Below are 22,472 nucleotides of genomic sequence, written 5' to 3'. Positions count from 1 at the left end.
CAGCCCACGGGTGACACGCCGGGCCTCGGGGAGCTGGCTGCCCGAGTGCGACGAGGGCTCTGAGGGACCAGGCTGAGGACAGGAGGACTTCGGGATTTATTTCTAGATCATGATGATATTGGAAGATAGTTTGTCCTCAGCCTTGTCAAATGGGAAGCCTGCTTTCATAATTCACAAAGGAGACTGAGGCATCTTCATTAATCCAAAAGGTTTTATGAGCTGTGGTCCAATGACAGTATGACCGTTTACTTAACAAGGAAAACGGCGGTTAAATGCTGCACGTAGCTCGGCTTAGGACGGCCGCTCCGTTCAGTCCTCCAGGATCTCTTCATCCAGGTTGATGTCCGTCGTGTCAATGTCCTCTAAATCCAGATTGTCCAGGTCCACCTCTAGTTCGAGTACACTCTGAAACGGGACAGAGGTTAGAGTGCTCCGCTGTAAGTACTCGTGAGTCGGAGTAAAGGATATTTTAGCACGCTGCAGACATTCCGGGGGGAGCGGAAGGGAAGTTGGGGGCCAGCTGCCCTACCTTTTCCTCCTTGTTGGCTGTGACAACTGGAGTAGGAGAAGCAGGTTTCCCGTTGAGTTCCTGAAAGCCCAAGCGGAGACACGTGAGAAAGGGGAGGCTGAGGCCCTGCCAGCACCAGCCCCCGTGCCTGCCGCGGCCTACTGACCTGGGGGGCTGCGGGCCTCGGGGGCCGGAAGCCTTTGGCCTCCTCCATGATGTTTCTCTCTTCATTCGGCTGTCAGGAAATACAAATCGTAATTCATCTGTGAACTTGGCCTAGGTCCCACAGATGCGCTTTTCCTGGTATGCCGTTGACAGTGGGAGCTGTGGATCTGCTTCCCTCCTAGCCATGGCAAGGGTAGCTGGACACCCGGTCCCACCCGGTCCACTTACTGTGACAAGTGGGTACTGCTTGGCTGGCCATAGGTCCGCGTGTGTCTCCTTCACCCATTCTTCAGCAACAAAGGCTTCTTTGAGGCCAGGGAAAAGATTCTCATACTCTGTCGGGTCAGCAAGGGACTCTGCTGCTTTCTGATTAACTTTGGAGAGGTTCTCTCTCCAGAGTTGGACCACCCTAGAACAGATACCAGGGAAGCAGGGACGCTAGGTGTAAGTACGCTCTTTCATTATGTCAAACACCTCTGAAGGTAAAAGCATACCTGGACACTTGGCTGGGCAGGTAGGTGCGGGCCAAGAAGGCCGCTTCTGGCAGCCGTCCAGTTCTGATGAGGAGTTCCAGGCAAGCGTCCAGCCTACAGGTGGAGGAGAGGCGGTCACCCAGGCGGCACTCACCCGCAGCAGCTCAGCCGTCACCGTCCAGGCTGCGCTCATCGCCCGCCTTGCCGAGTTCCTCCTGTGAGAACCACTGAAGGCTCTTGCAGGAGGAGCGGGGTGAGCAGGTGGAGGCCTCGGGGTCCAGCAGACCCGGCCACCGGCTGCACAAGGCGCACCTTCCACGCTGCCTGGACCCCCAAAGACCCCCGGAGACCAAGAACCTGTTGTTCCTTGGGAGTTTCTCAAGACACACAGTAAAGACTCTTCACTCCTGCTGGCCTTTGTCCCAAAGCCACAGGCGTTCATGCCTCTGCAGCAACACGTGCCGAGGCAGAAAGCCAGCTGAAGAAGGTGCAGTGCCAGAGCGCCAACCTGGCTTTGCCAGCAAGCATTTTTGGGTTATGGATCTATTTTTACATGTATATAAGTATGTAAATACATTCACATTGCGCTATATATTCAAAGCTTTTATCCTGGAGTTGATAAAATTGTCCTAAGTAAGATTACTGAACATTTGTGTGTTACAACACAGGAACTTGTCCAAATCAATTATTTTGCATAACATTTATTATAGTTGGGCTCAAATTAAAAAACTGGTACCCTTATCCTCAATTACTCAGTTAACAGATCAGAATTACTCAGTTTGGGTAAAAAATCCACCTGCCATCCAGGCACCGACTGGAGCAGCACCGCAGCTTCCTCCAGTCACAAAATGGCCTGGCTGTCGGCCGGCAGGGCCGCTGAGCGAGCCTCTCCAGGACGTGTGTGCCCAAGGGCCCTAGGTGACAGCCGCCAGCCCCTGCCGTCCACCGCACAGCCTCCCGTGAGTCCTAACGCCGTGCCAGGTCCATGCACAAACAGCTGGTGCTAGCCGCTGCTGGCCAGCAGCCTCGGGCCTTACGATGACACTTACCTGCCCTGCAGAAAGTAGCTCATGAACGCCACGTTGTTTTTGCCATCTCTTTCCGCGCCCTCGGCCAGCTTGTTGACCATGTTGGCGTTCCCCGAGGCGGTGGCCAGAAGGAGCAGACCCCCGTAGTCCTGGGCATGGTGCAGGCATTCCTGGGCCAGGCCAAACTGACACTTACTGATGGCAAGCTCGGCCAGCTGCTTCCATTTCTGTTCTGACTGTAAGACAGAAGTCCCGAGTTAGAATCTCTTTGGGAACAAGCATTTAAATTTCCAACAGCAACGTCGTAATATTAGTGCTGTGCTGACAATGGGGCACAGTTACATAGATGAGTTGTGCTAGTTAAATTGGTTCTTTCTGAGTAGGAATGGTACAGAATGTGACAAAATAAAATTACTGTGTATACACAATTTAAATCCAATCCGGTTTGATGCGTGAATTATAACCCTGTTTTATACTGCAACAGAATCATCTAACTGAGTCTTAAGGGAATTCTATTGCAGTTATTTTAAGGAGTGATTTAATATTACTTCTTTGAAAAAAAAAATAGTTTCCTGTACTTCTATTTAACATCGTCTGTCATTTGCAGCGTCTCCCAAATCACTTCATGTGACCTTCGGGTGATGGAGCAGAGTGGACTCTGCACACCCACGCTCACGACCCGTGGTCCTCCGCTCTGCACACCCACGCTCATGACCCGTGGTCCTTCGCACACTCCCAAGGCATCAGGCCCCTTCTCAGCGACTCACTCTCACTACACTGGGTTGTTGGCAAATTTGGATTTTCAGAGTTTGGTTACTATCTTCTGTCTTTTCCTACTATTGCAAAATAAATCTCCTATACAATATGAAAATAATTTTTCTTTGAGTTCTAAGATTATCTCCAATATAACCAGCTTAACTTATGTGAAGATTAACATAATACATTTTCAAAGACTAGATCACTTCAAAATATTTGCATTTGATAAAAGTTCAATAACAAAACCTACGCACACACAGAAGTACCTATTCATTTTCCCAATCAGATATGAAAAAGAAAATCGGTACAAACCTCTGCTTCTACTGCTAACTGGTATGCAATTTTTAACTCTCCAAGTTGGAGAGCAAGTTCAAAACAATGTTCGGGGTCTGTGGACACTGTGAGCGCTTGCTGCTTGAAACCCTGCAACAAACAAAAGCAATTATGCATGGAAACGTGCAGCGCGCGTACATGGTGGCTGCACATGCACAACTGATGCGCCCCTGCCCGACATTAAGACAACAGAATCCCTGTCCCTGAAGACAGAAAAGCCACGGAGTAACTAAGCTAGGCAAGAGCCTATATTCTGGCCAGTGGCACAGTGGCTAACTCCTCGCCTTGCACGTGCTGGGATCCCATATGGGCACTGGTTCTAATCCCAGCAGCTCCACTTCCCATCCAGCTCCCTGCCTGTGGCCTGGAAACCAGTTGAGGACGACCCAAGGCCTTGGGACCTGCACCCGCGTGGGAGACCAGAAGAGGCTCCAGGCTCCTGGCTCGGCTCCGGCTGTCACATCTCTTGGGGAGTGAACCAGCGGATGGGAGATGTTTCTGTCTCTCCTCTCTGCTAATCTGCCTTTCCAATGAAAATGAATAAATCTAAATCATTACCTTAAAGAGCCTATATTCACTTGGATAATGCCAACTGCGTTTTTCTTTTAAAAGATTTTTTCCTATTTTTATTGGAGAGGGAAAGAGGTAGTAAGAGACAGACTCCCAGAGTGCCTGCAGCTGCCTGGCCGCAGCGCTGAGCCCACAGCCTCGATCCCTCACGTGGACCCAGGGACGTAGACGATTGAACCGTCACCTCTTGCGTCCAGGCTGCACGTCGGCAGGGAGCCAGACTCGGAGTGGAGACCTGAACCCAGGCCCCTCAGGGCAGGTGTCTCAAGGCATGTCTTAACCGCCACGGCAGACACCTCAGACACAGGAGACGGGGATCCCCATAAAACGACTCCTCAGCATCTCCGAAATGAGGGGCGTGAACTCCGCTCCAAGGAGTCGGCTAACGCCTGTCGGGTCAGCAGCACCATACAGTAAGACGCACGCCCTTCCCCAGGAAAAAATAAACCAGGTCATACACCAGGATTCAGGAGCGAAAATGTTCTAGGCCAACACCTAGAAGATCAAAAGGCAAGGGAGTAACGCCTCCAAAAAGGAACCAAAAGGATCTGCAACCTTGAGTTCTTCAGCTGGTTAACAGAGCAACAAAATAGTAATTCCACAGTCACAAAAGTTTACCTCCCGTTAACTTTTCTCGGGAAGCTGCTGGACATGCTGCCCACAGTGAGGACAGCAGGACAGAAGTGAGGTTACAGGACGGGGGTGCAGGCAGAGGCGAGCCCCAGCCCGACGGTGGGGGCACGAGCGGAGCAGAACCCCAGTTCAGTCTGCAAGGACACTGGAAGAACGCAGTCATGGAGTCACAGCGCAGACCAAGCAGGATGCCAGGGCTCAGCCAGTCCTGACCACATCGAAGTCGGGTGCCAAGGACCCCCCCGGAGCCCAGGCTCGGCACGGGGCGGGTGTGTGGTGTGTGGGGCGGGGTGAGGGGGCGGGACGAGGCCCAGCAGAAGTCGAGCGAGGAAGTCACTGCTGTACCGCATGTCACCGAGAGGCGAGACAGACTGTCCCAACAGCTGGGGACTTAGAGGAGCAGGACGGGAGGGGAGAGCTCTTCGGCCTGTGTGCCTGACTAACACAGAAACGGAAGCAGCTAGACTCTACAGAAGCACGTGGGAGACTGACAGCGTCACCCTGCAAGGGTGTGCGCGCCAGTCGGGGAAAGTGAGCCGCTCGAATCCCAACACAGGCCATCCGAGTCCCAACACAGGCCATCTGAATCCCAACACGGGCCATCCGTGCAGATGAAGAAATAACATTCTTTCAAATTACCGATCAAACACAACACAAAAAACTTCTTACTTGCTTTTCCAAAAAGTGTGCCACTCTTGTCCTTTGCTCCTTGGGGATGGTGGGCAGGACCTTGTCGGCCATGCTGAAGTCCCGCCGCATGACGGCCGTCTGGTACTCCAGCACGGACACCAGCAGGGAGTAGCTGACGATGTTGAGCTCTTTATCGCCCAGGTAAAGCCTGTTATCCTTAGGGATATAGCCCAGGAGATACATGGTCCTACAAAAGAGCCAAAACGAAACGAGAAGCTCAAACCTGCGATTACACAAGCACACACACACACAGCCCACTGCTCAAAACCCTTCCAATTTGACTGAAGCAGTTTGGAAGAGTAAAAAGCAACCTTCTGAAACAGAAGTGAAAATTCAGTGTCCACTGCTGCAAGCAGATTCTAGTTAGAGAGCACACTGCTACAACTGCTTAACAGAAAACGGAACACGTTACCTGTCCAGGTGGGCAATGGTGACTATTTCTCCTCCAACGTAATAATTTAATCTGTTCACAGAGCTTGTGTAAATGAAACAGTCGCCCACCCACAGCCCCGTTTTCACAATCTCCTGAATCTCGCCAAGCACCTGCAGCAAGACAATGAAAACCACGTCAGCTTATCCGGCGTGAGGGTCCGTCACGTGAGCGCTGAGGGACACGGATGCACTCAGATGCCATTTCAAGGGAAAAACTCTTTCCTTGGAATCTTATCCTCTGCATTTACGGGCAAGTTCCTGCGGCTGGTGGTGTGGCACACCAGGTCAGGCTGCCTGCGACTCCAGCGTCGCCTACGGGCAGCCCGAGTTCCTCCTGCTCTGCTTCCCATCCAGCTCCCTGCTGAGGCACCTGCAGAGCAGGGTGGGCAGCCCGTGTGCTGGAGCCTGGGATGGGGCTCTGGCTCCTGGCTCCAGCCCAGCCCAGCCTGGCTCTCTGCCGCCCTTTGGGTGGTAAGCCGTATTCATCCACTGCCTCTCATTTAAGCAGTGTCATGCAGTACAAGCAGTATATAACACAAGTCCTTAAAACCATTTTAGAGGCAGGAGTATAAACAGATCTCGCTTGGTTTCCTGCCTGAGTGCTTGCAATGGCCAGCCCGGCCCAGGCGGAAGCCGGGAACAAGGAATTCAGTGCTACTCTCCTGAAGAGAACGGCAGCCCGCTGTAGCAACACTGCTGCCTCCCAGAGCCCGTGTCAGACGGCAGCTGCGCCCACACGCAGCAATCCCATCAGACGTCTGCAGAGAGCTATGGCACGCTGCCCCGATCGGAACCTAAGTAAGTTGATGACACAAATGCCAGCAGGGAGTACCTGAACAGTAAATCAACTATTACAGCGAACACTTCCTGAGTGTCTGGAATGCAGCGTTTCCCTGGCTGCGCCGTGACTGGTGCAGGATTAACGCAGAGCCTCTGACGGCCAGCAGGAACGCCCCGCGCCCGCGGCCCCGCAGTGGGGGAGTCAGTTACAGCACCAAGACAATGATAAATTCCCTTACAGAAGAGAAGCAAAACTACGAATTTCCTACAAGCACAAAATTCTTTTAAAAATGTTTGTTTTCAGACTCATTTTCATTTTCCCATGTTACCAAAACCTCCTGAGTGGTAAGCGTCCCCAACGCTGCGTCCCAGAGCACGGGGGGCGGGCACGGGCGGGCACGGGCGGTGCTGCCGTACCTCGAAGGCGTCTTCAATGCCGTCCTCCGTGACGCCCTCGTGTGTCTCCTGCGCAGCCAGCACCTTCTCTGACAGGTACTTGAGGATGAAAAACGACTCCTCGGTGGCAATGCACACCAGCTCTCCCGAGTCTGACCAGAAGATCTGCAATGAGGCACACGGAGGACCTGACCAACTGCACGTGCTTAACAATCCGTACGGGGCGTTTATACACGTAGCTGGGTGGGCACGCAAGGTGGCAAAGCGAAGGGAGACAGGAAGGGGTGCTCAACAAACAGCAGCTGCAGTCTCGAGGGGCAGCACCGTTCCTGCTGTCCCCCTCATTACCGGCCAGCCCCTCAGGAGCCGTCTCGTTTGTTCCCCCAATTGCTTGTCCCAGTGACAGTGTAATAGCACAGATGCACTGTGTCCCCGTGGGGAATGCACAAGTGTGCACGCGTGTGTGTACAGGGATGTGTGGTGTGCATAAATAAGGATACAGAAACACATACATCTGTGGGAATGGCACATCACACAGAGCGTAAGATTAAGTGTCCCTAGGAACTAGTTTTAAGTACATAGCTAGTAAATGTAGAACTGTCTAGAACTAGTTTGTAAGTTAACAGCCTCGTACATAAGCCTGTAACTGTGGGTATGTGCATGCTAACGGGCCATCATCAAGCAGGCAAGGCTGTGTGTTCCTGCGTGACCAGGAACTCCATTTGCCTCTGCTGAGACTCCACGCTGCACAAGGCAGAAGCCCAAGGGGGGTGTGGCGCAGAGCGTGCGCTGACGGTGGCAGCTGTCGGGCAGGCGTGGCATGGTGGAGCACCGTGTTGGCACAGGTTCAGCATCAGCGGCTCACGCGTGGGCTGCAGCGCAGAGCACGCTCCCACCTGTCAGGACATTCAGAAGGAGGCGCAGCATCTGGGATTTGAAAGCACTCGCTGCTTACTGCCTCCTTCAAATACCAGCGTCCTGGCTTCTGAGTGTCCCCAGCTCAGCGGAGCAGGGACAACACCGGGCCACCCCCCGATCTCAAGAACCCACCCCTTGTCAAAAGCAGCAGAGGCAAAGCTCACGTGTTTGGGCTGGATTTCAATCCTGCGTATGAGCTCCGTGTTGTCCCAGTCATAGAAGGCCAAGCCGCTGACGGATCTGACGCCCAGCAGGAAGCCCCCGTAGATGCCTGCCACGACACGGGAGCTTCAGCGCAGCGTCGGCCACCACCAACCGCCCTCACGCGCACCGTGCCCATCACTCACTCTCGGCTCCAAAGTCGGGCTTAAATGACTTTTTTTCCTTAAAGTTCTTAAATATCTTTACAACACTGTTGCTCTCTCTTATTGCGTATCTGGGAGGAAAGAGAAGCCAAACAGCAGTTACACTAAAATGTAACTCCAGTAATGTTAGAAATATTTTTGAGTAATTCATTATACAAACATAAAATGAGTAGAGACTGGATCTTGTATTTTTTTAAGAGCTGAGTGAAATGGACCCTGAAAATGGTACACTGTCTTACACAAATTACACCCCAGTAAAGGTCATGAAGGGAAGCCGACGCACGGTCCGCAGCCATGCTCAGGCCCTGTCCGGAGGGGCAGCCTGGCTGTCGCGGTACCCGACAGCTGAGTGCGCTGCTCGGGACAGGGAGACGCCAAGTTCACCATCAAAGGGAAGGGCCTTGGGAAAGCGAGGCCCGGCCTAGGGACGGCCCTGCTTCCAGGTGCCCTGTGCTACACACACCGTGTATGTAGGATAGTGCAGGAATGCATGAACCCAGGAGAGGGCGTTACACGGGGCTCACCCGCCGCCTGTGTGCTATGGGAACAAGAGCACAGCCCAGTGCCACTCAGTTCTGGGGTCTGAAGGCACTGATGTTAATCCACGGGACAGGGATGTGACAGCAGCCGAGTCAGGAACTAGTAAAACAAGAGTTAAATGACTTATTCCTGCATTTAATGTTTCATGAACATGTTGAATTCACACAAAAATGTGTTAAATGTCATAGAAACCAGTTTTCAAAAGACTGAATGGGGTGTGGTGGGTAGAGCTGCCTGCAAAATTGGCATTCACACTGTGGCTGTCCCACTTCCATTAGCTGCCCGCTAACAGCCTGGGACCAGCAGTGCGGTACTGCCCAAGTGTCTGGGCCCCTTCCCGGGGAGACCCAGATGGAACTCGTGGCTACGCCACCCTAGTCCTGCTGCTGTGGTCATCTGGGAAATGAACGAGCAAATGAAGGATTTCTATCTCTCCCTCCACGACTCTGTAACTTTCAAATAAATAAATACAACTTAAGAAAAAAAACTCAGTGCAGCTCTTAGCTCATCAAAGCACAGCACCTCGCCCTGGCAGCGGCAGCGCCTTAGGGCGCCACAGGATTAGGAGGGCCAGCCAAGGGTGCGCAATTACAAGGCCCAGGCACCGTCCTGCGTGGGTCCCGGTAGGGAAATGGGTGCTGTTCCCCAGCTGGTGGGATTATCAGATCAGCCTCGGGGACGCCACACGGCCACTTCGGACGCGAGCCTTCGGGCACACTTGTCCAACTGCAGTGGCGCAGCGCGCCGTGCCTTCCATCCCTTGGTCCGTCAGCCGTGGCAGCCATCTGCCCCGTGGCAAGCCGGGTGGCAGGCAGAACTCACTCTGAAGAATCGTGGGCCCACGCAAACTCCTGGGCAGACCCGAAGCTCTTGTTCCTCAAGGCCATCGCTGTGTAGATGATGTACTCCCCGTCGCCACACACCACGACAAACCTGGATGACAGAGCACAGAGTGATAATCCACCTTGTGCTAAGACAACTGCGAATGGCAAACACGACTCAGCAATCAGAATCTGACCTTTGAAAGTCATACACTGCTTTGAATACAAAGCTAGATAAAATATCCCATCAATAAATCCTAAAGCAAACAATTCTGGAAACTGCAGTGTAACGGGCACCTCCACCAGAGGACGGGGATGGTGGGAGGAGGGCTGGGTAAGCAGGGGAGATCCCAGGCACGGGCCAGGTTAGGCACCAGGCCCCGGGACTGGCCCATGGGCACTGGCCAGGCACCGCCTCACCCTACGACTCTCTCCAAAGGAAGAAAAACATACCAATCCAGTTTTTAATGACTTGTTACATTTTTCAAAGTATTTTAATATTTAAATAATAAACTGTGGGCCCGGCGCAATAGCATGGTGGTTTAAGTCCTCGCATTGCACGCACCGAGATCCCATATGGGCGCCAGTTCAAATCCCGGCAGCCCTGCTTCCCATCGTGCTCCCTGCCTGTGGCCTGGGAAAGCAGCCCAGGATGGCTCAAAGCCTTGGGACCCTGCACCCACGTGGGAGACCTGGAGGAGTTTCCTGGCTCCCGGCTTCAGATCGGCATAGCATCGGCCGTTGCGCTCACTTGGGGAGTGAATCATCAGACGGAAGATCTTCCTCTCTGTCTCTCCTCTCTGTATATCTGACTTTACAATAAAAATAAATAAATCTTTAAAAAATAATAACTGCGTAAAATTTTGCCAATACATAAAACAACTTTTAAAATCAGAATTTAGAACACTGTAAGGACAAGATGCAAAGCTTACCGCTAAGAATCTTTCAGATATTAAGGAAAAAGAACAGTGGTCGGCCAGTGCAGACCGAGCCTGAGCGTCAGACGTGATCCTTGCCTTCCAGCACGGCAGGTAAGGCCCACAGTGCTGTACACCCAGACTCTGCTGCATTTACTCACGACTCATCTGCATCTACTGAGATGACGCTGTGGTTTCTGTCATTCTGTCGATGTGATAGCTCATGCTTACTGATCTGCCTATGTTGAGCCATCCCTGCACCCTGGGATAAACCCTGCTTGACCAGAAGCGAAAAGAATAACAGTACTACTTAAATCTTAAAATCTGTCTGGCACAGAACAAGGTCAGGAAGGCGGATATCTGCATGCCAACTGCATCGAGCAGCAGGCCCGCGGCAGCTGTGCTGAGAGCTGAGGCCAACGCCACGCCACAGCGAAGGCTGGGCAGAGATGCCCCGCACGGGGCAGAGCACGGCAGGCCGTGCACACGCAATGGCGGGCTCACACACAGGATGTACACACAGACAGGCTGTGCTCACACTGCGGGCTCTCACACACACACGGGCTGTGCACACACACGGCGGGCTCTCACACACACAGGCTGTGCACACACACTGCGGGCTCTCACACACCCTGTGGGCTCTCACACACACGGGTTGTGCACACACCCTGCGGGCTCTCACACACACACAGGCTGTGCACACACCCTGCGGGCTCTCACACACACAGGCCTGAGGACAGGCCCCAGCAATGCCTTACCGCCCGTTAGGATTATGCTGAATGGTCTGCGGGTATATCTCGCAGCTGCCCATGTCCTTCACCGCCAGCGGCAGTCTCTCTCCGTCTTTGATTTCAGCATCTCCCATGGCCTTCAGGTTTGCCTGCTGGACTTCTGAATGCTTGGCCCAAATTATCTTTCCGTTGGCGTCCATGGACATGGCAGGTTCCTCTCGACCAAGCTGAAGAATGACAAATGGCTCTTAGCGATGGAAAGGAATCAAATGAAACCACTACAGAAGCAGGCACTTGTCCCCAACAGCAGGCTCTTTCCCTTCGACCTCCATGTCTGCTGCTTCGGCCCTCGTGCTTAATAAAGTGCCAGTTTAATGCAGTCGGTGGTGACTTGAAGACGACAATATTAAGATGCAAAGAAAACCCGTCTTGTCTAGTCCGCCCATTTAGAGAAACAGCACAGATACCTTCACAATGATGCTGCCTTCGTCGTAGCCCAGGGCGACGTTGTTGGAGCCCCTGAGACTGGCCACGCACCACACCCGCTCCATGCCGTAGTTCAGCGTGCTCTCCAGCCGGTACGTGCTTGAGTGCCAAACGCGCACGGTTCCTACAGAGGACGACGTGAGCATTCAGCACGAACACAAGCTCCAAAAATGTGCCCGCTGGGTAAGCCATGTGAAGACTCTATCAAAAACATGCTGGAAGCTTCATGATGTGTTAAAACAGTATTCAACTGATTTTACAAAGCAGTATAAACACGTGAGGTGGGCGAGTGCCTGGGTGCCCCCTCAGACCCGACGGCGTCACAGCCTCCTGGCCAGCCCATCGCAGCTCCAGCCGCTCCAGGCAGTCGGGGTGAATCAGGAGACGGGAGGTCTTTCACAACCTCCCTTTCAGATGAAGTGAAAAGCAAAAAGAACTACAAAACTAAGCCATCTTTAAAACATTACTGGGTATCCCAGTAGGCGGCTTGTTCGACACCACAGCTGCTTGCTTCCACCACGCAGTGTCTGTACTGTTTGACACACACGGGACTCTTCCTGTTTCTAGGTCATCTGGGTGTCCTTACATAAGTAAAATAATCCAAACCCATTAGAATGATGACGGGGTTGAGAATAATAATGTCTCGTTATTCTATAGCTAAAGTCTATAGGTTGGTATTTTTATTCTAATAAAAACATCAAAGTCCTTCAAAATTTCCAATTATAATGTAGAGACTCCAGCTGCGTTAAACACCAATGAGAAATGACCAGACTCTATCGCACTGGGGACTCACCGTCTTCTGACCCTGTGATGATGATGGGCAACTCGGGGTGGAAGCTGGCGCAGGACACGTTCTGGGCGTGCCCCTCCAGGGTCTGCACACACGTTTTATTCTGTAATCAAAACAGAACAGTTTTACTAGTGAGAAACAAGTTATATATACCTATTCTTTGGCTGCACGGATACCTTGTAAGCGATCCTGGCTGGACCGGTGCTGTGCTGTAAGCAGCAGCGCCACTGCCCGCAGCACTGGGAGGCCACATGGGCGCCAGCTCAAGCCCTGGCTGTTCCACTTCCATCCAAGTCCCTGTCTACGGCCTGGGAGACCAGCAGAGGCAGCCCAAGGACCGGTCCCCTGCCCCATGTAGGAGACCCAGAAGCAGCTCCTGGCTTCAGATCAGCCTAGCCCTGGATGCTGCAGCCATTTGGGGAATGAACTAGCAGATGGAAGACCTCTCTCTATCTCAGCATCTCTCTAACTCTGCATTTCAATAAGATAATTAACCTTTAAAGAAATAATTGTGATAAAAAGTTAATATTTAATACAGAAATTATTTACTCCCCAAATGGCTGCAGTGGCTAGAGCTGAGCTGATCTGGAGCAAGGAGCCAGCAGCTTCTTTGGGTCTCCCAAGCAGGTGTAGGGTCCCAAGGCTTTGGGCCGTTCTCGACTGCTTTCCCAGGCCACAAGCAGGGAGCTGGATGAGAAGTGGAGCTGCCGGGATTAGAACCGGTTCCCATATGGGATTCCCCCGGGTACAAGGCGAGGACTTCAGTTGCCAGGTTACTGTGTCAGACCCCCTCCTCTGAACATTTTATAACCAAATCCTAGTATAATAAAATTTTCTTCATATTCATAATTAGCACCTGTGGATTAAACAATGCTGCTTTTTAGCTTTTAATATTTTTATTATGGATTTAAATACAAGTATGAAAAAGTTTCAAAGTAAAATGCTTTCTATAAGCTTTACTTTGTTAGGTTATGGAAATTGGGAAACACAGAAACAGGAGTTTAAATATCGGAGACAAAAAGCATAGTGACCAAAGTTCCTAACTGGGTTTACAAACATCTTGTGAAACGGCCGTTTTCTGGCTTTCGGGATGTTGTCCACCGATCCACAAATCTGATATAAACGGCAATCATCACCGAGAATGCTGGATGAGGATGCATAATATTTAAGTGTTAAAATGTCTAATTTCTACTAGTAAATAAAAACATGCTTGTAATTTGCTGCTAAGATATTTACATATCTGTGTTCCTTTTAATGGAGAATTTTAGAGCCAGGTAAGGATAAAGAAACCTTACGTCATTAAGGTCTGAACAGAACTCACACACATTCTCTCCTTGGGAAACACGTCAACTGTGCAGCAAGCAGGGTTAGCACCCGTACCTGGTAATCCCAGAGCTTCACCAGGCGGTCGTCCGCCCCGGAGATGAGGTACGGCTTGTCGCCGCCGCTGTAGTAATCGATGCAGTTGACGCCTTTCTCGTGTCCCTCCAGTGTGAAGTTTGGCGATGACGACCCCAGCTGCCACACCTGCAGGGAGCAGGGGCATCTACCGGTCAGGGCCGGCCGGGCTGCTCGGGGGCAGCTCCAGTGACCGCGGTCAGGGCCGGCCGGGCTGCTCGGGGGCAGCTCCAGTGACCGCGGTCAGGGCCGGCCGGGCTGCTCGGGGGCAGCTCCAGCGACGCCAGGGAGACAAAAGCCAAGGACTCATTCCCTTCCCCTTCCTGAGTTTGCTCTTTCTCACGGGGCAGAATCACAACAGTATTCCCTGAAAACGCCGTCCGCAGAGGAAGGCGAGTGACCGCGGCCGGAGGGGCCGCCTCGCAGCGTGAGCCTACACTAGTCCTGGAACATGTGCGGGCCACCCGGGCATCTGGCCATGGCCCTTCGGTGCGGAGCTCAGCACATGGAACCCTATGCTGTATGAACCTGGTAGCTTCTATGAAGAGATGAAATGAAAGTGCAGGGACGAAACTTAAATACAAAGCAGCAGAGGTCAACAACCGACGCACTGAAGCGAGAGGAGCGTCTAGGAAAGATGCCAGGATTGTCCTGATTCTGCGTTTTCCAGGGCAAAAAACCAAAACCAAAACAAAACAGCACACACGCTGCTTCCACAAAGACATTCTTAGGGTCACTGAGACGCTAACGGGACGTGTCCTTCCGGACCAAAGCCACTTGCAGCTGATTTACAGAGGAGGTTTGGAGTGAACCTGTACGGCAGGAGCAGCTTTGTGGCAAGCCTGCAGTAACACAGCACCTGCGGCCGGCAACCCAGAGCGAGGCTCACCTTGACCGTTCTGTCCAGCGAGGCGCTGGCAAACTGGTTGTTGTCCTTGGGGTTGATGACAATCTGCATGACGTAGTGCGTGTGTCCTTCGAACACCTGCGAGCACGCCCACTTCTTGTCCCAGTCCCAGAGCTTGACGAGCATGTCATCTAGGCACAGGGGCAGACCCCGTCAGGCGCCCGTCTCCGTGAGAGCCGACAGACTCTACACTCTTTAAAGGCACAAAACTGAAATATTTTCTGTGGCTTATATGTAAAAATAATCAAAACTGAACAGAATTTTCAAAGTTCTTATGTAACCTAAGAATAAACAACATTGTTTAGAACAGTAAGAAACTGAATAGTAACAAATACAAAAATTGTGACACATTTTCAGACAGTGAGGCTTGAACAACGCCGGACTGAGCAGACCGAGCGCCGAGGAGACTGAGAGCCGAAGTGACCGAGCGCCAAGCAGACCGAGCGCCAAGCAGACCGAGCGCCGAGGAGACCGAGCGCAAGCACTCGCTTTAAAATTGCTCCTCAGGTTTCAACGCAAAAAAATTCAACGAGCTGTTACCATTTCAAGTGCTACTTGTTTTAACTGCTGACCAAAACATCACACCCAATACCAAGAAACTAGTCGGAGTATGCAGATAAAACAGACTAGGATTTGTAGCAAGCTGCCCAAAACTCACTCATGGGCATGTGACAGCTTTCTCAAGTGCACGTGTTTAAGTCAACGCCAGATGCGGCCACGCGCGGCCACGCGCACGGCGCCGTCTTACCGCTGCTCGTCAGGATGAAGGGCTGCGTCGGGTGCACGGCGATGCAGCGGATGTAATCCGAATGCGCCTCGAACATGTGCACTCTCTCCAGGGTGTTGTAATTGAACACGCGGATCTGCATGTCATCCTACAGACGGGGAGTTGAAAACGGTCACCCCTCTGGCTAACGACACCGCGTGGAAAACTGTATCACAGGTTCCAGGGGTGCAGATCCACGCCTGCCAGGACTGCACACACTGGGAGTTACAGGGGCAGGGCAGACAAGCGCTGCCCACTCAGACTCACCGCTCCTGTCACCACCCAGTTCTTCCTGGCGATAAACTTGGCCGCTCGGACGGGAAGATCACAAACCTCGAACGTCTTCACCAGCGTCTGCGGTTTAACAACACGCACGCTGAGTCAGAGGAAACTGAAAAATTCACGCTTAGAGCGGTACAGCACTTTCGATTTAAAAATATTCTCAGACAAAAATATGAAAGTTGAACATTCCAATTTTAAAATGGCCAAACCTTCTTTTAATAGTTTTAAAAGAGAAAGTCGGTATCTTTATTTCGGACAAACACAGCAGCCCCAGCTCGGCCAGCAGGCCTGTAGTGTGGCTTCAAATCCTAAAATGATGTGTTCTCTTTTTAACCCACTGTGTCCACCACCTACAAGCATATGTAATATCTCCTTATTTGAAATTCAAGTATATTTGAACAGATTTCAAAAAGCCTTTTTGGTTCACAACATACATGGGTCACAAATAATTTGTCAGTGGTAAAAGGCGGGGGGGGGGAGCAGGTGGACCCAAAGATGCATCAGTCACCATTTCAAAGACAGACGTAGCACGAGCCTGATGCTGTGCCCGAGGCGCCTGGGCCCCGGGCAGCGTGGGAAGCAAGCCTAGACCACTGACTGTCCTCACAGCGCCTCCGCCCTACAGGAGAGGGGGGACAGCTGTTACCAGCGAGACGAACTATGAAAGGGAAGGCACAGAGAGGTGTAAGAGGCAAAATGGATGGACAGCTTGGGTGAGCAGAGGTGTATCCTGAGAAAGTCCTGGGCAAGGGCAGGGAAGGTCATCTGAGTTGCAGATCACACAAGCATGACAGCTCAAAGAAGGAAAGGGAGACTCCGAGCCATTCGGAAAGCGTAAACCAGAAAGCTCTGAACCTCTCGACGGAGAACCGGATGTCTCCCACACCCAAGGAAGTGCCAATGAGTACGCACTGTGTGTGGTTCAACCCGAATGAGTTCATATTGAGTGTTAAAATTGCAGAATACAGAAATGTGGAACTGGTGATAAATGGAGCTGTTCCTAGTCCAACAACAACTGAGTAATCACTAAATGTGAGTTAATGTTACAGGCACAGGGTACCGCGAACAACCAAATGTGCAGGAGCGGCAGCCCAGGGCCAGCGGCAGCCTTCACCAGGGCAGCCCAGGGCCAGCGGGAGCCCAGGGCCAGCGGGAGCCCAGGGCCAGCGGCAGCCTTCACCAGGGCAGCCCAGGGCCAGCGGCAGCCTTCACCAGGGCAGCCCAGGGCCAGCGGGAGCTCAGGGCCAGCGGCAGCCCAGGGCCAGCGGGAGCCTTCACCAGGGCAGCCCAGGGCCAGTGGCAGCCCAGGGCCAGTGGCAGCCCAGGGCCAGCGGCAGCCCAGGGCCAGCGGCAGCCTTCACCAGCGGCAGCCCAGGGCTAGTGGCAGCCCAGGGCCAGCGGCAGCCTTCACCAGGGCAGCCCAGGGCCAGCGGGAGCCCAGGGCCAGCGGCAGCCCAGGGCCAGCGGGAGCCTTCACCAGGGCAGCCCAGGGCCAGCGGCAGCCCAGGGCCAGCGGGAGCCCAGGGCCAGTGGCAGCCCAGGGCCAGTGGCAGCCCAGGGCCAGCGGCAGCCTTCACCAGCAGCAGCCCAGGGCCAGCAGGCTGTCCCCACCGTTTGTCAGTGGTGAGGCTGAGAGTGTTTTAGGCTCACTTCCGACCCTTTCTCTCTTTCTGCTGATTCAATCGGGAATTTAGCCAGGAGCTCAGCTGTTGCACATAACTGGGATGCACACATCTACCTGTGCAATACAGCACCGCACTCCGCACTGCGAAAGAAAATGCTAGGCAGTGCAGGAAGCCCAGGAAATCCGAGCAGCTGACCTGAGGGACAGCACACGCTTCGAGTCTGAGGAAGCACCACGGCAGCTTCTAGGAAGCATCCTCCGTGTGTGCGGTTCAACGCTGACTAAAAGCACTTCCTGACATAATCCATCATCATCTAAAATCGACATGGCTGATTAAAACTTACCTCCATATTATTACACGAAACATTTGAAGAAAAAATAAATTTACAATTCTTAAGAGAGTCAATACATGACACATGTTAACTGTTCAATACTCGACCTAGAGCAGCTCTCGCTGGACTAGCCTGCTTCCTCAACTTCAGAAACCTAACACTATCTCGAAATATCACACAGATGCCCAGAGCAGTTTCCCCCGAAAGCTGCTTGCTCTTTATTTAAAATACTTGGTGCCGATTTATCCGAAGGCTGTGTGCTTGGAGCTACCAGCCCCGGAGAAGCACTTCTCTCTTTGCTTAGCAACGGCCCAAGGCAGCGCCCCGTCGCTAACGTCCTCGAGCCTTCACACCTGGGTCTCGTGATTCCAGACGCACACGCTGCCATTGTACAGGCTCGCCAGCATCCATGGCTCCGTCGGGTGCAGGTCCACACTCTTGACTCGGTCAGACCTGGCAGTCAGCTTCCTCTTGATGTCAAGTCGCAGAGGCTGCAGAGAGACAAGACTGTGAACTGCCAGGCCGGACAAAACAGGTGCAGGAAGGACGAGCCAGCAAGAGCGGCGGCAGAGCGGGTCGGGGGACAACGAGCTGGGCCTGCGCCGACGGCTGACAGCTTCAAGCCAAAAATTCACCAAAAAGGCAACATTTGGTTCATATCTACGTTTTATACCAGAGATGTCAAACATTTCTGTATCAGAATTTCTTCCCGGGTGGGTCTCAGGACGGGGCGTCTCATGCCTGGATCCCAGACCACAGCCGCCATGTGCACGTGGTGAGCTGTTCCGGAGCAGCCAATGCGCCATTTGGTGCCAGGCTCAGCCTGCTGGCCACCCGGCTGGGGAGCTCTGGGATTTTGGTTCTTTGAGTCGCTACTTAGTTAGCTCCAGGTTGAACCCATTGTGATTCTCGGACCTGAAACAGGCAGTAGCTCTTCCTTTGTAAAACTTTTAATCACTAACAATGCTGACCACCAAATACCAGTCCATGCAGAAGCCTGGGCTTGGGGCTTGTCCTGCAAAAGTAGCTCCAACAGCTGGCTAATGTGTCAACTGGTAATGGAACAGAGTAGATCAGGCACGACTGAGCAAACCTTAGCCCACAGGCAAAACTAGAAACCAGGAGGGAGCAGAGTTCATGCCAAGCTAGGCTCTTGTACCTACTGGTCTGCGTGAGCCAGGGACGCCAAGCCACAGTGTCTAAGGTAGCGTTCAGGACAGGTGAGGGGCTGTGCCAAGCTGAGTCAGAGCATCCACTGGCAGGCAAGCGATCTATGGCTGGGAACAGGCCCGGTTGGGGAGCTAAGGGGACAACCCTAGCTGGGTTGAGGTTCCCACCAAGAGGCGCGTGGCCTGGAATGGGGGCTGTGTTCTGATCTGGAAACAGTTGTAGTCTCCCTTGGCACAAGTGTAGACTGGGATTGGATGCACCGAACCAGGCCGGACCCCGACTCCCCCTGGTGTCCTGGAGGACCAGGGCAGATGTGCGATGGACTAGGCAAGGTCTCAACCCCCTACTGAGCCATGTGTGAGCCATACGTGGGTATGGACAAACCATGGCTGGGCTGGAACATCCAACAGCAAGAACCAGATTGGGTGGAAGGCCAGTCAGGAAAAGCCACAGTTCCTGCTATGACAGGAGGTGGACTGAGTAGGGCTGGCTCATGGACCCACTGGTAAGCGTGAAACCTGGCATTGGGAGAGGTTCTGATGGAGGAGCCTGGGCAACTCCTCTGGCAGGACACAGACCCGGCAGGTAAACACAAGAAATATGATAGGAAACAGCCCAGAAAAGGCCATGGAAAGTTTCCCACTGGCATACAATTGGCAGACGTGGGGGAAGACCAGGCTGAAGCTGTCCATGTCATCCACTGGCAAATCCAGGCACCAGTGTGGGTCGAGCCAGGGTCGGTCGCAACAAAGACTAGTGCACAATACGGAATGCCGAGGTGAGGTTGCCTGTACCAGAAGGGACCGCAGCGCCCAAACAGCCTGAGAACAAGGAAGGAAAGGGGCAGAGCCGGCAGGGGAATAAGGGAGGGTTCCTTTGCTGGACAGCTACTCTCCGCAGGAGAGCATGGGCTGGGATGGGGGCAGACCAGACTAGGCAGGGCTACCACACCTGTGCACCTCATGTGGACTAGATCAGGGAAAAGCCAGGCTGGGCTGATTATTCCTACTGGTGCAAACAAAATTAGAGTGGGCGAGGGTTGTTTGGGCTTAGCACAGCATCAGCTGGAATCTGGGAGTGGGAGAGGCCTGGGAGGGAAATAGTGGGCTCATCCCTCTTGGGTTACCACTTCCACAGGAGGACATAAAACTAAGATAGCGGCTGGGGTGGAATGGGTTGTGGGACAGACTGGATTACTGCTACACTTACTGGCAAACCAGGGTAGGGGGCGGGCCTGGTGGGGGTTATTGTGGGTCGCTCCAACTAGGCTGCAGCTCCCACTGGTTTAGGTGAGGGCCAAGTATGTGCTGGGCAGAACCAGGCTGGACTGCAACACCCATTGGTTCCAGTGGAAGTCGGGAGTGAAAACAGAACCAGCCCAGCAATTACAACTACCAGTTGATCAGGGCGATGGACTGTGCCGGGCCCTGTGCCTGCTAGAACATACAAGAAGTTTCTTTGGAGATCTTCCCAATCTAAATGCTGGACTCAGAACCCTAACGAAGAAAAGAGAGAAGACAGAACGGGTCAACCAACCATCTCAGCTATGATGGACTATGTCAATCAGTGGATTTTTCAAAGACCTCATCGTGCTTGGAGTGGCAAAATAGACAGCAATTCATAACTGTTGCAATATCAAAACCACTTGAGCAAGAACCTCAGAGCATGCCCTACATCTGGAACCTGGGGAGGGGGGGAAATTGGGTGGGCCTTCTCCCTTAATACCCCCCTTTAAACATGAAGGTAACAATATGGAAAACATACTAGTATTATCCACTTTCCTGTAGCCCTTGAACCTTCTTACTCTAATTAACTATGTAAAGATTGTCAAAATAAAAAAAAATATTCTGAAAAAAATAAAATAAAAAAAATAAATAAATAAAGGAAAAAAAAAAGAATTTCTTCCCATCCCTACATTTTTTGAGGTCACCAAAACAGCTTTTATTTCTGTACGTAAGCATCTGTTGATTATTTACCACGTGAAAAAAAAATCAAGACCTTAAAATACTTACATATTAATTCATTTCCAATGAACAACAATAAACTCATTACATGCTAACACACGTTTACAAAGGCAAAAGAGTGAAGCAGCCACATCTTACATTTCTGCAAAACACTTGAAATTCTGACTTAAGATGGTTGGTGTCTCCTCTCTGCTCCTGCCTTCAGGGGGCTGTGACTGCTGCTGCCAGGCTCTGCCGCCAACGCAGGTGCCTGCTTCGACCTGGCACACGACGACACCCCAGGCTGGAAGAGGCTTCTGCCTGAACCGCAGTCACCAGTGTCGCTGCCCCCGTCACCCCACTGTGCTCTGTCCTCTCCAGGGCACAGTGTGCACCTCTTCCGGTGCCCACGGTCCGTGCTCACCAGAGCAAGGTCACGGCTGACCTCGCCCTGCAGGACCCCCACACGTGCCTGGCCCCGTGTCCCAGGTCTACAGAGCCACACTGGATTCAAATCTTAATAAACTGATTTAACCTCCCTCTGGCCTGTCTCCTTTCTCTCTCTGTTAATTCCATTCAAAGCTGAGCAGGTGGCACTGCGCCTGGCCCACAGTCCTCACTCCACAAACATCTCCCACAGCTGTTGTGAATTAGACGGCAAAAGTGTAGCAGAAAAAAAGTGGCAACGGGCAAACGAACCTGCTGCGTTTTACACAAAGGATCCAAAATGCAGCAAAGAATGAGAACAATATTTTATCACAAACGGCGTTCTTAAATGCAAAGACCGCGAAACAACAGACAGACCAAGGGTCCCCTTCGGCACCGTCCACACGGACTGTCGCTGCCACGAAGTCTAAGTCACACCCGAGGCCCCCAACCCAGGGACCCAGCACAGCTCTGGACGAGGGCGGCTGCAGGGAGCCGCCTGCAAGCCCAGCCTTCCGCACCTGGTTTAAATCCGCCTTTACTCTCCCCGCAGCACCTGCCCGCCGCTGCAGAGGGGAGGACTGGGCAGGACCAGGGGAGGACTGGGCAGGACCGGGCAGTACTGGGAAAGACCACAGCAAGACCGGGGAGGACCGGGGAGGACCAGGGTAGAACCGGGGAGGACCAGGGCAGGACCGGGGAGGACCACGGCAGGACTGGGGAGGACCAGGGTAGAACCGGGGAGGATCAGGGTAGAACCGGGGAGGACCACGGCAGGACTGGGGAGGACCAAGGTAGAACCGGGGAGGACCAGGGCAGGACCGGGGAGGACCAAAGAGGACCGGGAGCACCGAGGCAGCAGCCGTCGCTCCCGGCAGCCGCCGCCCGCCCGCCGCCCTGGGGACCCGCACAGAAGCCGCCCCGCCGCCCCCGCGGGACCTGCACCCACCATAGCTCCGTCGGGTCGAGGCCGGGCTCCGCTCCCGCGGCCGACAACCAGGACCGGAGAAACCCAGCGCCCCGCCGACCGGCCGACAGACTGACGTGGAACTTCCGGGAGCCGAGTCTCGCGAGAGGCAGGGCAGTCCCGGCGCGTGCGCACACCCGCGCTAGGGGGCGGCTTGGTGTCAGGGCGCACGCCCCGCCCCGGTTTCCTGGGCAACGTGGGCCTTCCGGTCAGCGTGGAGCCGGCCGGGACGCTCCCGGGTTGGGAAGGTGGCCTAGGTCGCTTCCTGGGGCGGCTGGGCGGGGAGAGAACAAGACAAGAGTGGACAGCACGCAGGATAAGTCCC

General features: G+C 53.2%; 1 protein-coding gene across 1 annotated transcript; it reads right to left on the bottom strand.

The window, feature by feature from the left end:
• Positions 1 to 193: 193 nt before the first annotated feature.
• COPB2 (COPI coat complex subunit beta 2) lies at positions 194 to 22,219 on the bottom strand. Its single transcript, XM_041004207.1, has 22 exons — positions 22,130 to 22,219; positions 17,995 to 18,132; positions 15,671 to 15,757; positions 15,386 to 15,512; positions 14,620 to 14,768; positions 13,713 to 13,859; positions 12,336 to 12,435; positions 11,524 to 11,666; positions 11,084 to 11,283; positions 9,410 to 9,520; positions 8,030 to 8,118; positions 7,847 to 7,953; positions 6,786 to 6,929; positions 5,569 to 5,699; positions 5,136 to 5,343; positions 3,243 to 3,353; positions 2,196 to 2,410; positions 1,168 to 1,260; positions 902 to 1,082; positions 675 to 743; positions 530 to 589; positions 194 to 405 (listed from the first exon to the last, which is right to left on the bottom strand). Exons 1-22 carry the CDS (start codon positions 22,130 to 22,132, stop codon positions 310 to 312), a joined length of 2,709 nt encoding a protein of 902 aa, XP_040860141.1. The 5' UTR covers positions 22,133 to 22,219; the 3' UTR covers positions 194 to 309.
• Between the last annotated feature and the right edge of the window lie 253 nt (positions 22,220 to 22,472).

Source organism: Ochotona curzoniae, unplaced genomic scaffold (assembly GCF_017591425.1).
Source record: "Ochotona curzoniae isolate NIBS_2020 unplaced genomic scaffold, NIBS_Ocur_1.0 contig_1302, whole genome shotgun sequence".
Lineage (NCBI taxonomy): Eukaryota > Metazoa > Chordata > Mammalia > Lagomorpha > Ochotonidae > Ochotona > Ochotona curzoniae.
This window is presented reverse-complemented; position numbering and strand designations above follow the sequence as displayed.

Coding starts and splice junctions, on each gene's coding strand:
- COPB2 (XM_041004207.1), bottom strand. Junction 1,261..2,195: donor AGCTACTTTCTGCAGGGCAG/GTAAGTGTCATC, acceptor CTCCACCTGTAG/GCTGGACGCTTGCCTGGAAC. Junction 1,083..1,167: donor CTGCCCAGCCAAGTGTCCAG/GTATGCTTTTAC, acceptor TATCTGTTCTAG/GGTGGTCCAACTCTGGAGAG.